Source organism: Zerene cesonia, chromosome 13 (assembly GCF_012273895.1).
Source record: "Zerene cesonia ecotype Mississippi chromosome 13, Zerene_cesonia_1.1, whole genome shotgun sequence".
Lineage (NCBI taxonomy): Eukaryota > Metazoa > Arthropoda > Insecta > Lepidoptera > Pieridae > Zerene > Zerene cesonia.
Window position 1 is genome coordinate 8,268,028 of NC_052114.1, and position 12,685 is coordinate 8,280,712.

General features: G+C 32.4%; 2 protein-coding genes across 5 annotated transcripts in view; one reads left to right on the forward strand and one right to left on the reverse strand.

The window, feature by feature from the left end:
- The window catches only part of LOC119831053, an 80,347-nt gene extending 77,028 nt beyond the window's left edge, over positions 1-3,319 (reverse strand). For both annotated transcript variants that reach the window (XM_038354279.1, XM_038354280.1), the window contains exon 1: positions 3,116-3,319. In XM_038354279.1, the coding sequence (XP_038210207.1) occupies positions 3,116-3,210 (95 nt within the window). In that variant the 5' untranslated portion in view covers positions 3,211-3,319. The remainder of the gene's footprint in view (positions 1-3,115) is intronic.
- The window catches only part of LOC119831054 (calcium uniporter protein, mitochondrial), a 107,785-nt gene that overhangs the window by 81,247 nt on the left and 13,853 nt on the right, over positions 1-12,685 (forward strand). The window contains exons 1-2 of one of the 3 annotated variants that reach the window (XM_038354284.1): positions 3,848-3,980; positions 6,483-6,623. The exons of 1 other annotated variant lie outside the window; for it this stretch is intronic. In XM_038354284.1, coding sequence (XP_038210212.1) covers positions 6,545-6,623 — 79 coding nt within the window. In that variant the 5' untranslated portion in view covers positions 3,848-3,980; positions 6,483-6,544. Of the gene's footprint in view, positions 1-3,847; positions 3,981-6,482; positions 6,624-12,685 lie in introns of those variants that run through there. One more of the 3 variants, XM_038354282.1, reaches the window with a different exon arrangement.

The following is a 12,685-nucleotide window of genomic DNA, read 5'->3' on the forward strand; positions in this document are numbered from 1 at the left end:
GTTGTGTATCTGAATGTATATCATAGAGAAGCGATATCACATAAAATTAGCTAACAACAACGTAGTTGTTTCACTATATTCTGCACGCTGATATGAAAGGAAAAGCTTCCGAAATGAAGACCGTAACAACCGTGCGACGGCTTACAATGTGGATGTTAGAGATTAACCGTTGCATTTTGTGGGGAATTGTAAGGGAAAGCGTCGAATGGCAAAGTAGCGGGGACGTTTGAATAGTGTATGCAAAGCGGGGTTTAGTGGGATGAAGTGGAAATCACTTGGAGCCAATGATTTTGTTGTTACGGGAAAATGTTCGCCACAGCTGAAGGAACAAAAATGTAGTGTAGGGGTACTAGGATCACGAGATGACAAAATGCAACTTTTTTTGTAATGTTTTATATATACAATGGTTTCATATACGTGATGCATACTTGTGGTTGGAGCAATCTTAATTTACAATAGGACTTTTTAGTACTTTACGCTGAAATAGTTAAAAGAAGTTCTCTTCATTTTTATTACGTATGGATGAGTTTCTCGTAAAAAGTGCTCAAAAGCTGCTCCGTCTACATATTACTATCATACCATTCAATATCCTATAGAAAACGCAGAAAATCGACATTCTATACATCAAACGTATGGAGGACATTCATAGACTTGGAATATTGAATTCGAATTTTAAATGTGACGGGTGATATTCGGTTCGATTTTGAAACACATTGGAAAATGTTTTGGCGGGTTTTTCGTTTCGTTTCGCTTCGTCGCGTCGAATGTGTCCTGCGGGGTTTACCAGTTCCTTTTTTGTAATAGCTTTTAAAATTTACCTCTGTGATCATTTTTTATTTATTATTTGGGAGTTTTAAGTGAAAACGTATGGTGTCAGATATTAATAGAAATCTTAATTGAATAGAGACTTATATTCATTATTTTAAATCATATTATTAGTGTTCGATTTTCATAATATTAAGTTTGGTCCATGCATGTTTATACTATTATTTTGACAGACACGCCTTTTTAAACGATGTTTTCAAAAGCGAATGAGGTTTGTTTTTTACTTTTGGGTTTGGCACTGGCATTTGTCCCATTTTAACACCTTGCATTGTCTCAAATTTTCCATGTAAGAGTAATACTAGGATGTTCCTAGCGGAGTATATTACTACGGTGATATTTTTGTTGAATGAGATTTGATTTAATAATGGAATAATCACACACGAGTACAGTCAACGTCCGTAACATTTATACGGTCAGTATTGTTCTTGTGTATACCTAATTAATATTGCCTCATTGTATGCTTGATTGATAACTGTACCGAGTACAGACAACAGTTATTAACATTCCTATTATTCATATACCATAGCAGACATCTTGAGAAAACAAAGTGTTGAAGAAAGTTGAAAATTGTATTGTCGTATGATTTTTTTTTTAAATATATAATTAGCAAAGTCGAGATTGGAGATTGAAGTGGATATGTGTGCTTTTTTTATCGTTTTCCTTTCTTTAAACTTGTACATGTTTACGTTGTTTTGTGTTTGTTAAAGTATTTTTTGTTATATCGTAATAAAAATAAAAACAAAATTATATAGCACACATTATATGAATGTTATATAAATTTTGAATATTTAAAACTTAATTATTGATGCGATTGTTCCGATGTTGGATTTTAAATAAATTAACTACTTTTATACTAGCTGTATGCTCAGGACATAAGCAAGTATTTCTATAGTTTATGTGTTGTTTTCTGGCACATCTCTGCCAACCATCAAAATCTGTTCTGTGGCTTGAATAAGTAACAAACATACATTCCTCCAAGATTTCGCTTTTAAAATATAAGTGGGTACAATTCGTGGCTAGACTTAAGTTTATCTGGATAAATTATATGCCATCAAAAAAACCCAAGTCTCGCAGCTCAGTCTCTCTACCGTAAAAAGTTGTGAGATCCATGTAATAACAAGTCGGTTAATCTATTTAGTCTCCACTTAAAGGACCTTCTGTCTTAAGTTATTACATAAGTTATTGTCATGGCAATATTAAAAATATTTTACGTTTTAAACAAATACATCGACTTGGCCCCTTGTGCCCCCAGATCTAAAGTTAATACTAACCAATATAACATATAAAAAAAAACTGTATTCTAAAGTTAATAAATACTTTATTATGTATAATACGAGTATATACGTTTATTTACACGTTTGTACACGGTCTTTATAACAATATATTGCACATTGTAATTACATAGTGGAGTACTGTGGTTCATTAATTTACTAATAAAATAGCAACGCTCCTCCTAACTTCACTGAGCACCTTTGCGAGGCTGTAATTCGCGGATTACTTCTCGAGATACATCGAAAAGGTCGTTGCCTTGAAAATAATTTTCCGTTTATTTCACTCGTATTAAAAATCCCTTGTAACAACGTTGTTAGGGGCTATTATCGTAATGTCTTTTATCTCGGCTTAATGTTTTCCTTCTGGTGAATGGCCCTCGATCTCAAAAGCCTACGAGTGGCTACGAGTGCTCGTAGCGCCCTTTGACTTTACATAATGTAGTAGTAGTTACCGCTTGTGTTTAATTTTGTAATGTTGTAACGTTAGTGTGCGCTGTGCCAACATTGTTTGTGAATGTATAAGAGATGCTTTAATCGTACCGAAATTGCGCAGAGCATTTGTATAATGGAAATGAACGTCTTTTATTATATATTTGAACAATAATAACGTTTTCATGATATGTATATGTTTTTTGCAAAATCAACATTCGAATCTTTCTTTCGAATGACGTTCCTAAATTCTTAACTATATAAGGTTTTTGTAGGTTTATGATTTTTTTTTAATAAAAAGACATATTAAAGTACAAAAATGTAATAACAGGGTGCGATATATTACTTTTTTACATCCAATATCAACTCGGAGATGGCGGAGTATAAACTGACTTTAATATTCTTCTCCTACATTATTGCACACTGTACCATTAATCGAATTAAAATTCCTACTAACACACATTTTCTTTAACATATGACCGAATAAACAAAAGCCATAGTTAAGCTTTGATTATCAATGTATTCATAACGAAGAATAATCGTAAATACATGTCACTAGCAAATGTCACAACCACATAGTTATCACTAACCTCCGGCGTCTGCTTTGGCCCTTCCTCCGTTCAGAGGCTGGCGGGTCGCTGGCGTAGGCCCCCGCGTCCCCATCGGCGCTGTGTCCCGCCCCCATCCTGCCCCATAACACTATCACACACTCACACTGGGACCTCAGCCACCTCAGCTAACTCCCGTACCGTGTTGCGCACGCGCGTGTAGGCATGTGAAGCGTAGCGTCGCAAGCGCAGGCCGACTCGAGCTAATTGCCGCGAGGTTCAGGCGGCCACGGAATTCGGCTTAATTGAGGCCAATTTGGCGGGCTAGATTGGATTTGGGATGTTCAATGGTTTGTCATATGTATGTTGGGATATTTGCAGATAGTTTAGAGTTTGGGAGAAATAACTTCTAATTATGTATATTCCTTAACATATAATATAATTAATGGATTGAAACCTTCTATAACCAATATTTTTATATAAGAAATTTAACTATTTTTTTGATAACATAAGTTTTTAAGATGTCCTTAAGAAATTACTTTATGTAATCACAAAACAATCCTATGTCTCAAATGAGTTACATTTTTTTTTTCGATTACGTCATAAATTGAGATAACTTATATATATATATATTTCTTTTAAAAGTAAAAATTATTTACTATGTCTTTACATCAATTTAATCGCCTTTCGCTCATATATTACGCTCACATATTGTGCGCTAATCGTTGCGCATCGCGACTTTAAAATCGCTTCGCTCTCGTTTCTAGTAATTACAAAGCCGCTGCTTTCTCAATGAAAAACGTAGAACAAGCGCCAGTCAAGTGTCCTCGCTAATAGCCTAGAATCTTGTCTTTGAACAGTTTGAAAGTTCTTTTGGACAACCAACCAAGATAAACTCGAGGTGAAGGTATGTGATATTTGTATTTTAAAAACAATAAGGGGTGCTAATAATGTCGAGTTTTCATTCAAATCTAGTTATATATTTATAATTCTCTTGTTTTTAATGTGACAAAGCGATGGTTTTCTTAATGATGCATGCATTAAAAATAAAAGCCAATAATCAGCATCAATCAAAATATAACGATAGAGTTTATTTTTTGTTATTTAAAACTTTAATATATTACTTTTATTTAGATTTTTTTTCATGTACATTTAACTAATTTTAAAGTAAAATACACATACATTTAGCCAAATTGTATTCTTTTAAAGTCGGGGAAACATTGTTTCGCATTGTCTGAGAAGGCAATCTCGGAAAAGATTTCCTCACTCGCTAAGCAAATCTGAAGCAAAGCTAACTCAGCGTACGTAATATTTTCTAGCATATTGTGTAAAATACAAGTACACACATATTCCTAGTAAAATAAACGAAAGAATGGTTAATCTCGCGCACCTGCGAGAGAGCGGCCAGTTTATAAATTGCAATGTAAACACACTGTAGCCGGTCTGTTTGTTTGTTTGCACGTGACATATATTGGAGAAAAAGGTTCACGAAATCAAGCCTTTATTATCCGAGGAAGGTGTACTATGTAATGGATGAAACTATGTTAGCGTCATATTATGTTAGTGAAGGAAAATTTAAAAAACAATTTAATTTTTGTTACTTAGTTCGTGATCTTTAAGTTCAATAAATATATGTTCATGTAAGTTCATTCAAAATCACGTCAAACTTTCGTCATTTAAAGAAAGTATTAAAATTCTAGAAAAGTCTGTCTTTAGTGAAATATTTTCATTAATAATTGGTATAATTTGTCAGTAAATCTTAACACAGTGAAAGAATATTGCACATTTCGATTCGCTTCGGAGATTTGCCCCGGATATATCGCGTTTACACTGTCACTTTCTCTCTTGTACAAATGTAATGTGCTAGAGAGAGATGGATTATTAAACAGTAATATTGTTATCTACTGTTAAAATACGCTACGTGAACTTACGGAAGATAATCTTTAAGATAAAGATTGGCTAATATTTTATAATAGTAGATTGTGGTTTCATATGATAAATTAATATGAATGTATAAAAATAAGGTAAAAGTAAATTAAATTGACTCAGTGATGAAGACAACAAGATCAGCAATTTCTTTTCCAGTCATTATAGATAACGGTTTTTTTTCCCTTGGAAATCAAAGTGTACAGATACCAAATACACTTCGATATCATAGTAACAAAATTATATAGGAGAAAAATAAAGAGTTAAGAAAATAAACAACGTAATGCTGGTTTTAAAAGTCTCGGTTATTTCGAAAAACAATCCAGTATAGTGGTCGTTTATTCGGAATTCCCTGGATATAAAAGCGACAATAAATTTTTTCATCGACAGGTGTCCCCACAACTTAGTAATACGCCTGAGATTTATACACTGGCAACTTTAGACTTTAGAGTAAGCTCTTTTGCTTTGTTGACGGGTTTTAAGGATTTCACTTTTGCTATTTGATATATTTTGAAAGGTAGTGATGAAACAAGTTTTGAAAGATGTTTTTTTTTATAATTTAGTTAGATTGAAATTGAATGCATATGAAGTTCAATTAAATCCTACTAATATTATAAATGCGAAAGTTTGTAAAGATGTGTGTGTGTGTTTGTTACTCTTTCACACAAAAACTACTAAACCGATTGCAATGAAATTTGGTGCGTAGACAGCTGGACAAGTGGAATAACATATAGTCAACTTTTTCTCCTGATATTCCTACGGGATACGGACTTACGCGGGCGCAGTTCGTTATTAATATATGTAAAATTTATACAAGTTCATTAGTTACAATTACCAATATGCCATGATATAAACGCGCAATTAATATAGATATATCAGATTGAATGTTCTAAGACATGCTTGCACTAAACACTTTGCGCTAACGTAAATATTAGCACACGCTGAAGCGCTCACATTGCACGGAATTACGATAAAATTGAGTTCGTATTTTTAGACAATATTCGAGCTCCAAGCTTGAACTTTCCGTCCAATATTTGGACTTTTCTAGAATATCCGATGGGCTTTGTGACGAAAGGTTTTATTCAATTGCTATGCAGGTTTTGTTTGAGAAAATTAGCGACATTTAGGCGTGATAGATATTTTCTATTACTAGAATATGACTCTATGATGACTCTATAATGAGTGATTACCTTCACAAGGAAGTATAATATCAAGTATAGACTTATATAGAAGGAGAGATTAAAGATAGATAGTTTTTCGTCACGATAAAGACTACTTTCCGTACAATTTCATTTTTTCCTGTTCTTTATGTATAGTATTGTTGTGTTTAATAAGATTGACAATCTATGTTACCTATCCTTTATGCAAACACTATTGTTACCACAAACGCAATATGAAAGTAGCCAAGTTATTCTCAATAAACCAAACAAGACATCACCATACAAGACGCTACAAGAAGATGTAATGGGGGTTATGTCGACAGATGTCAATGGCAGACGAGAAGGGCCTGAAAGTGCTGAACGTGGAAGAAATTTAACGCAGAAAATGGGGGAGTGGGAGCAGCAGAGACTTAAATCCTCAACCCTAACTCCTTCGCAACGCATCCCCAATAAGTCGTCCAAAGGTTGGCGTTTGATGCTTACCAAAAAAAAAAATAACACGCCTGTTTCTATATCTTCCACTATAGAAGATCAAAACTAACACTGCTATGAATATCTAAAAGACGTTCCTGTTTGAACAAATTTATCCTAACCTTATATGGGAAGTATAAATCTTGAACAGAGTTCCCATATTGTGTCCAACAACCGGAATTGATCCCTATAGTTAAGTATAATACGCTATTATGCTGATCTATTTGGCCCAATAAGGCGATCACTTATAGTGAAATAGCTATGCGACCCACATTTGTGGTTTAGAACGAAAATATTTCCGCGTCGCTTCTAACTCCATCTCAATAAAGGTTGATGGAATCCGTTTAAGTTGTACCTTTGAACAGCCTAGCATAGTGTGGTGAACAGCGGGAGCTATTATGAATTTGTATTTTTATTTTAGTGTGGTATAGTTTACTTATCTGTTACTACTGGTTGTTACAAGTAACTTGCTTATTAGTTACTGAATCACTTTGAAGAATTATGGAATTCGGTGGATTCTATTTTGTATTTAATTTTGCGTAATATTGCCCAAACATGTAACATTCCCTGGTGATTAAAACGCAAACTCTAGCTCTCTTGTATAGTCAAAATTCAAAGAGAAAAATGATTAGCAAATAATAATTAAGTCGTACTAAATATATTTTGATTCGTTTGCGGAATGTTACAATTACTGTTGTATTTTTTTTCATTTATTATACTGGTTAAATAGAGAGAGTTAATTTTTTTATAATATATAGTTTTTGATTTTCTGCGACTTTTTTTTGTAGTTTTATTTTCTTTGTAGTTGCTTTAGATAATATCGCTATCGCCAGTCGCTATGTTAAGGCCTCAGCCTTATTGAATACCTGTAATTTTTCCAAGCAGGATGTGGGGCGGGTTGAACGATTGCGTGGACAGAACATTAAGCACGTCTTTTATTTATATTTTGTGTTTTTTTCCTTCCGCCTTTTTATCCTTGTGTATATATACCTCCTGCTATTTATTAATATGAAATAGTTCTAGTTCTGAGCTGACAAACGGCTGAACAGATGTGACAAAAATATTTTAAACAGTGAAGAATGATCAAGAGAAAACGGGAATGTCGTAGAACTAAAAAAGTGAAAAAATTATGAATTTCTGCAATTGTTTTTTGACAGCACATGTTCTTGAATTGAAATATTTGAAAGTTAATATTATAATCGAAATTACTTGTATATAGTGTACTTGTTTATTGAAATTTGATTACAGTGGCTATGTTCGGTTGTCAAGTTGTTTATCTTAGAATATATTGCATCTAATTAATCCATTGACATATCAAGTATACATATATCTACATTAATTATATTCCTACTGCCTTTGATATTGGTTTAAGGATTACAGAATGACTAGGTTTCCACTCGCGGTTTCGTTTGCGACGAAAAAAAATCCCATGGGAATTAAATGTTATTTCGATATAAACCAATACCATACTATATGGCGGTGCAAGAGAAAAAGAACAAACCAGCTAATAATCACACTTTTACATTCATAAGGACTGGATATCTGTATAACAATATTTTAATATTGCTATGTAGATATCAGTATCTATTGTTATAACAAATTTTTCATGTTTCATCCTATTAAAAAGTCACTAACTATCTAGGTCACTAACTAACCTCCTAACTAAAAAATACCATAATCTGTAGCGACGTAAAAAAAAAAACAAACACATTTTCTCATATTTTAATGAATATTTGCTGAAATTTCTCTAAATATAACACAAATTACAGTGATATTATGATTACACATTTATATTAAGAGTTCTTCTATTTAACAAAATTCAGCGGCGATTATTATTCGGTCCAAAATTTAAACATAAATTTCGTTCAGCGGACAACTTTGAATGTAATTCATATAAATATTTAGATGTGATTTTCGCATGCAAATAGCACGGTTGCGGTAAAACTATACCTAGTATCTACGTCAGAGATCGTCAAACGAATCTTTTATAGATACATCTATGCTTAGGTAGGTATATAATCAATCTTTATGAATGAATCGTGTCTGACGAGATGCTTCCTCATTGCTTTTTCTGTTATTATATCACTTGTTTTGTGAGCTTAATAAATTTATGAGTGATGTACATCATTTTTAAAGTAATAACGGGCAATTGAGCTGGTGGTTCGCCTGATGGTAAGCGTTATCACCACCGCTCCTGAAAAACTTAATTTGTGGTATTATGTAATGTATGCTATTCATAAGTAAAGCATTCGCGTGGATCATATTAATGAAATGAATATGTACGTTAAATATTATTTTTATTATATATTTACCACTGATTAGTAATTTTATGTTGTGAACAAGGTTTAAGACAGGGCACTGACCTTCAAATATCTCACTTATATAACGTGCTAAAGTTTGATTGAGCGCATAACTTGACTTCATGAATATTATATGAATGGGATCGAAACTCGTAGACGAATAATATACGAAATGTATTATGTTGTTACACGATGAATTGGTTATCGAATATATTTATTTTCTTTCGTAAGTCAATGATATATTGCGATGTGTCGGATTACTTGTAGCTGTTATTTTTCATATTAAATCTTAAGGTTAAAGTAGATTATAGATATAATTAAATTTATGTTACAAATATTTCTTTAGGTTAGTTTGAGTAGGTAGATAGGTTTTGCTATCAATGAATTTATTTATATATTAACACAACAACATTGTCATATAAAACTTTGTGTTTGACTTTTTGTGACTAATTTACTTGTATTATTTATTGTGTAAAAAGTCCACAGGTACATAGATTTAAAATTTATGGCGCCTTGCATCATTAAAACATTCTCTTTGTAAGCGACTTCAGCGAGGTTTTCCTTCCGCCGCAAATGACGAACAATGAGAGGAAAATTCGATAGGAGAGATCTATAATTGTCTCCACCCTTATTTTTCCCAAGGGAATCATTAAAGCTAGAATTGACTTTGAAAGAATGCTCGTTACTGTATGAATATATAATTTTGCATTAAATTAAAAGATAAAAACTTTGCTGCCTAAGATAAAAACTTTGGAGCTAATTTAGTGCTTCATTAAGTATCCCATTAAATAATACATGAGTTTTTCATTGAGCGTCTTCATACAGCTCTAAAGAAAATAATGCGTCATTTTCTTTTTTTATTAAGTCTTTTACAACCATCAAAATAATAATTGCACACTCCTTTTATATTGTCTATTGTTTATTTTAAAGTCCTTCTGTAAAAATCTGTTGAAATATTATTATTATTTACCTCGATAAACTTACCATATTATGTCGCCCCTATTGGTGTAACATGATAGGGATAAATTAAACATTCAATACATTTCCGAATTAAAGAGTTAACATAATTAACTTTCTCATTCCTTTCTCTGATTACATGTGTAGATTAATCTTCAGTAAATCCCTTTAAGATGTTGAAGTAAGACTACATAGGATCGTTAGTGTTAAGAGCTATTAGGTGACGAGATTTCTCGCCTCGGGCGCTTATACCGTCGCATTAACTCAACGTTCTGCTATTTCTATGAAACTATTAAGATTAGATATCTTCATAGCATCATCAGTTTTAAATGTCCGATTAATGCATGCTTTAGATTTGTATGTTATGCTGCTCTACTATGCAAATTAAAAAGGTATTTTATATATCATTGGTTTGAAGATACATTAAGTATAATAAATTATAGGGCAATTTCATTGTTCGAATTAAGTTCTTTGTTTTATGCAGTCTACGCGTGCTACTTACTTTTCTTACATCTTATTTTGTATTAATTTTAATATTTTAATCTATTTATGAATTTATGAAGCTATACTAATAAGAATTTTCGTATATACCGTTCCATGTTTTTCCTTTAGTTTAGTTTTTATACGTAAATAAAGTACGAAGTAAAACGAATCAAAGGAATTTTAAACGTTTCGTAGCCAATTAAACACATTAATGTTGACATCGATTGATTTCATGGATGCTTGAATAGTTAGGTTAAACATAATTTTTTTGTTCAAACATTAGCAACCGTTTAGAAAATACGTTCTGAAATGTATCCCGAAGTACGTTAACTATTATGTCAATATTTTTAAATTTTTAAACGAATAAATTTATTGAATCGATGTATGATATATTATTAAATTTTTGTATAAATTTTATTAAATTAAATTATTATTATTATAAAATTTTGGTGATGAAATTACATAATGCATACAGTTTTTCGCGTATTTCGGTGTATTGTTTTATTCAAACGCTTATTTCTACTTTTAAAGTTTTTTAACAGAGGATCGCATATAACGATTATATATTACCTTCGCTTGAACGTTTCCAAATGGAAAATGCAAAAAGTTTTACTTTTTATACAAAGCATCGTCGTAGCAAATGATAAACATTGCCGAATAAAAGTCAAATCTAACGCTTGGTTGGCTGCAGGCTTTGTTGCGACTGTGTGAGCACTTATTGTAAGACCCTCCGTCGATAGCGATGGAAAATGTTACGGAAAAGATAAAGTTGTTTATTAAACGCGTATAGAGGACATAGAGCTTGATATATACAGTATACATGTATACATTATATATGTATACATACATGTATACACGACATAGAATTTGATGAACTGAACACTTGGTTTGAAAATCAAGTGAGGTAACGTTTATTTACGTACACTTTTATTTTCATATAAATAGTCATTGGTAGCTCAGTGGTGAGCACCTCGGAGTGAAATCGAAAAATCGGGGGTTTGACACCAGGAAAAGAAATGATTTATCAATTTATCTGCGCTTTATCCACATTGCAACTGCTTGAAACGCTGAGGTAAATTCTTATGTGACACCTGATAACCCGCGTCTAGACAGTGTGGTAGATTATGGCTTAGGAGTCCTGCAACGTGGCTAGTGGGAACATAAATAAGCTGACGATGATGATTATGATACTCCCATAAATGCATATACATTGAATAACATGTGGAATCGTACACACGTGTGTACGTGCCTTACACACAATACATCAAACATTGAAAGTGTTTTTTTCATTAATCTATATTGACAACTTGGTATTTGCATGCGTATTTGAAATATTTCGCTGACATGTAACTATTAACGATCGTAATGTACGGCTTGCAACGATAGATGCGACTGCAATTTATTGCCGAACGTATTGTTGGAAAGTGCGACTAATGAATCTATTTACATGCTAATCGATTTACATTAAACAATTGCAAAATAAATGACTAACAAGTATATATTGTTTATTGGTTTGATGAATTAATTGGTATGAGATACCGCTGTATATCTTCCCGTTGACCTAAAGTACAATTACTTGAAGTAAAATATAAAGTCAAAAATGTACTGCAAATTTCAATGTACCTGTAGAGAATTTTCACCGGCATTTTTTCTATGAAATCCCATGAAATGCCCGTTTACTTCGCATCGAGAATTAATTAAATTGTAATAAAATTCCATGGAGGAGGAACAGTATGTTTGCTTTTGTAAGTAAAGGCTGTTTTTGGTAATTTCGCCGTACCGCCTTGCAAAAGCTCGTTTTATTCCGGAATTCAATACTGGAAAAGGGTTTAACTTCGTTAATTTTCGTCATTGTTGCTCAAAAGTATATAAAACTTGTAGAATGAATTATAATGAACTAAATAATCACATCATCGCACTTTCACGCGTCGAACATACGTTTTACCCATTACCATGCATGTATTATTTAGATAGAATCACAAGCCGAATAAACAACCACTCGATAAATACTATGTGCGAAGTAACTAAATGATCGGTAAGATTGTTATTAAGAAAGTGGAGGCAATTAGTGCGTCTGGGGTGTGCAAAATGAAGATGGATATCGAATTAGGCTTGATGTTGATCTATGATAGTTAAACACAATAATGTGGGACTAATTTGATCTTCCTTTGGCGGAAAGTTATGTGGTTATGTTCATATGTTTTCTTGTTCAGTTGTTGTACTTAATAGGAACCAGTTTTTGAATAGGTTTAGAATAAGTGATTTACGTACACAAAATTGGATTCATTTCATCATAACTCCTTAATACTAGATCA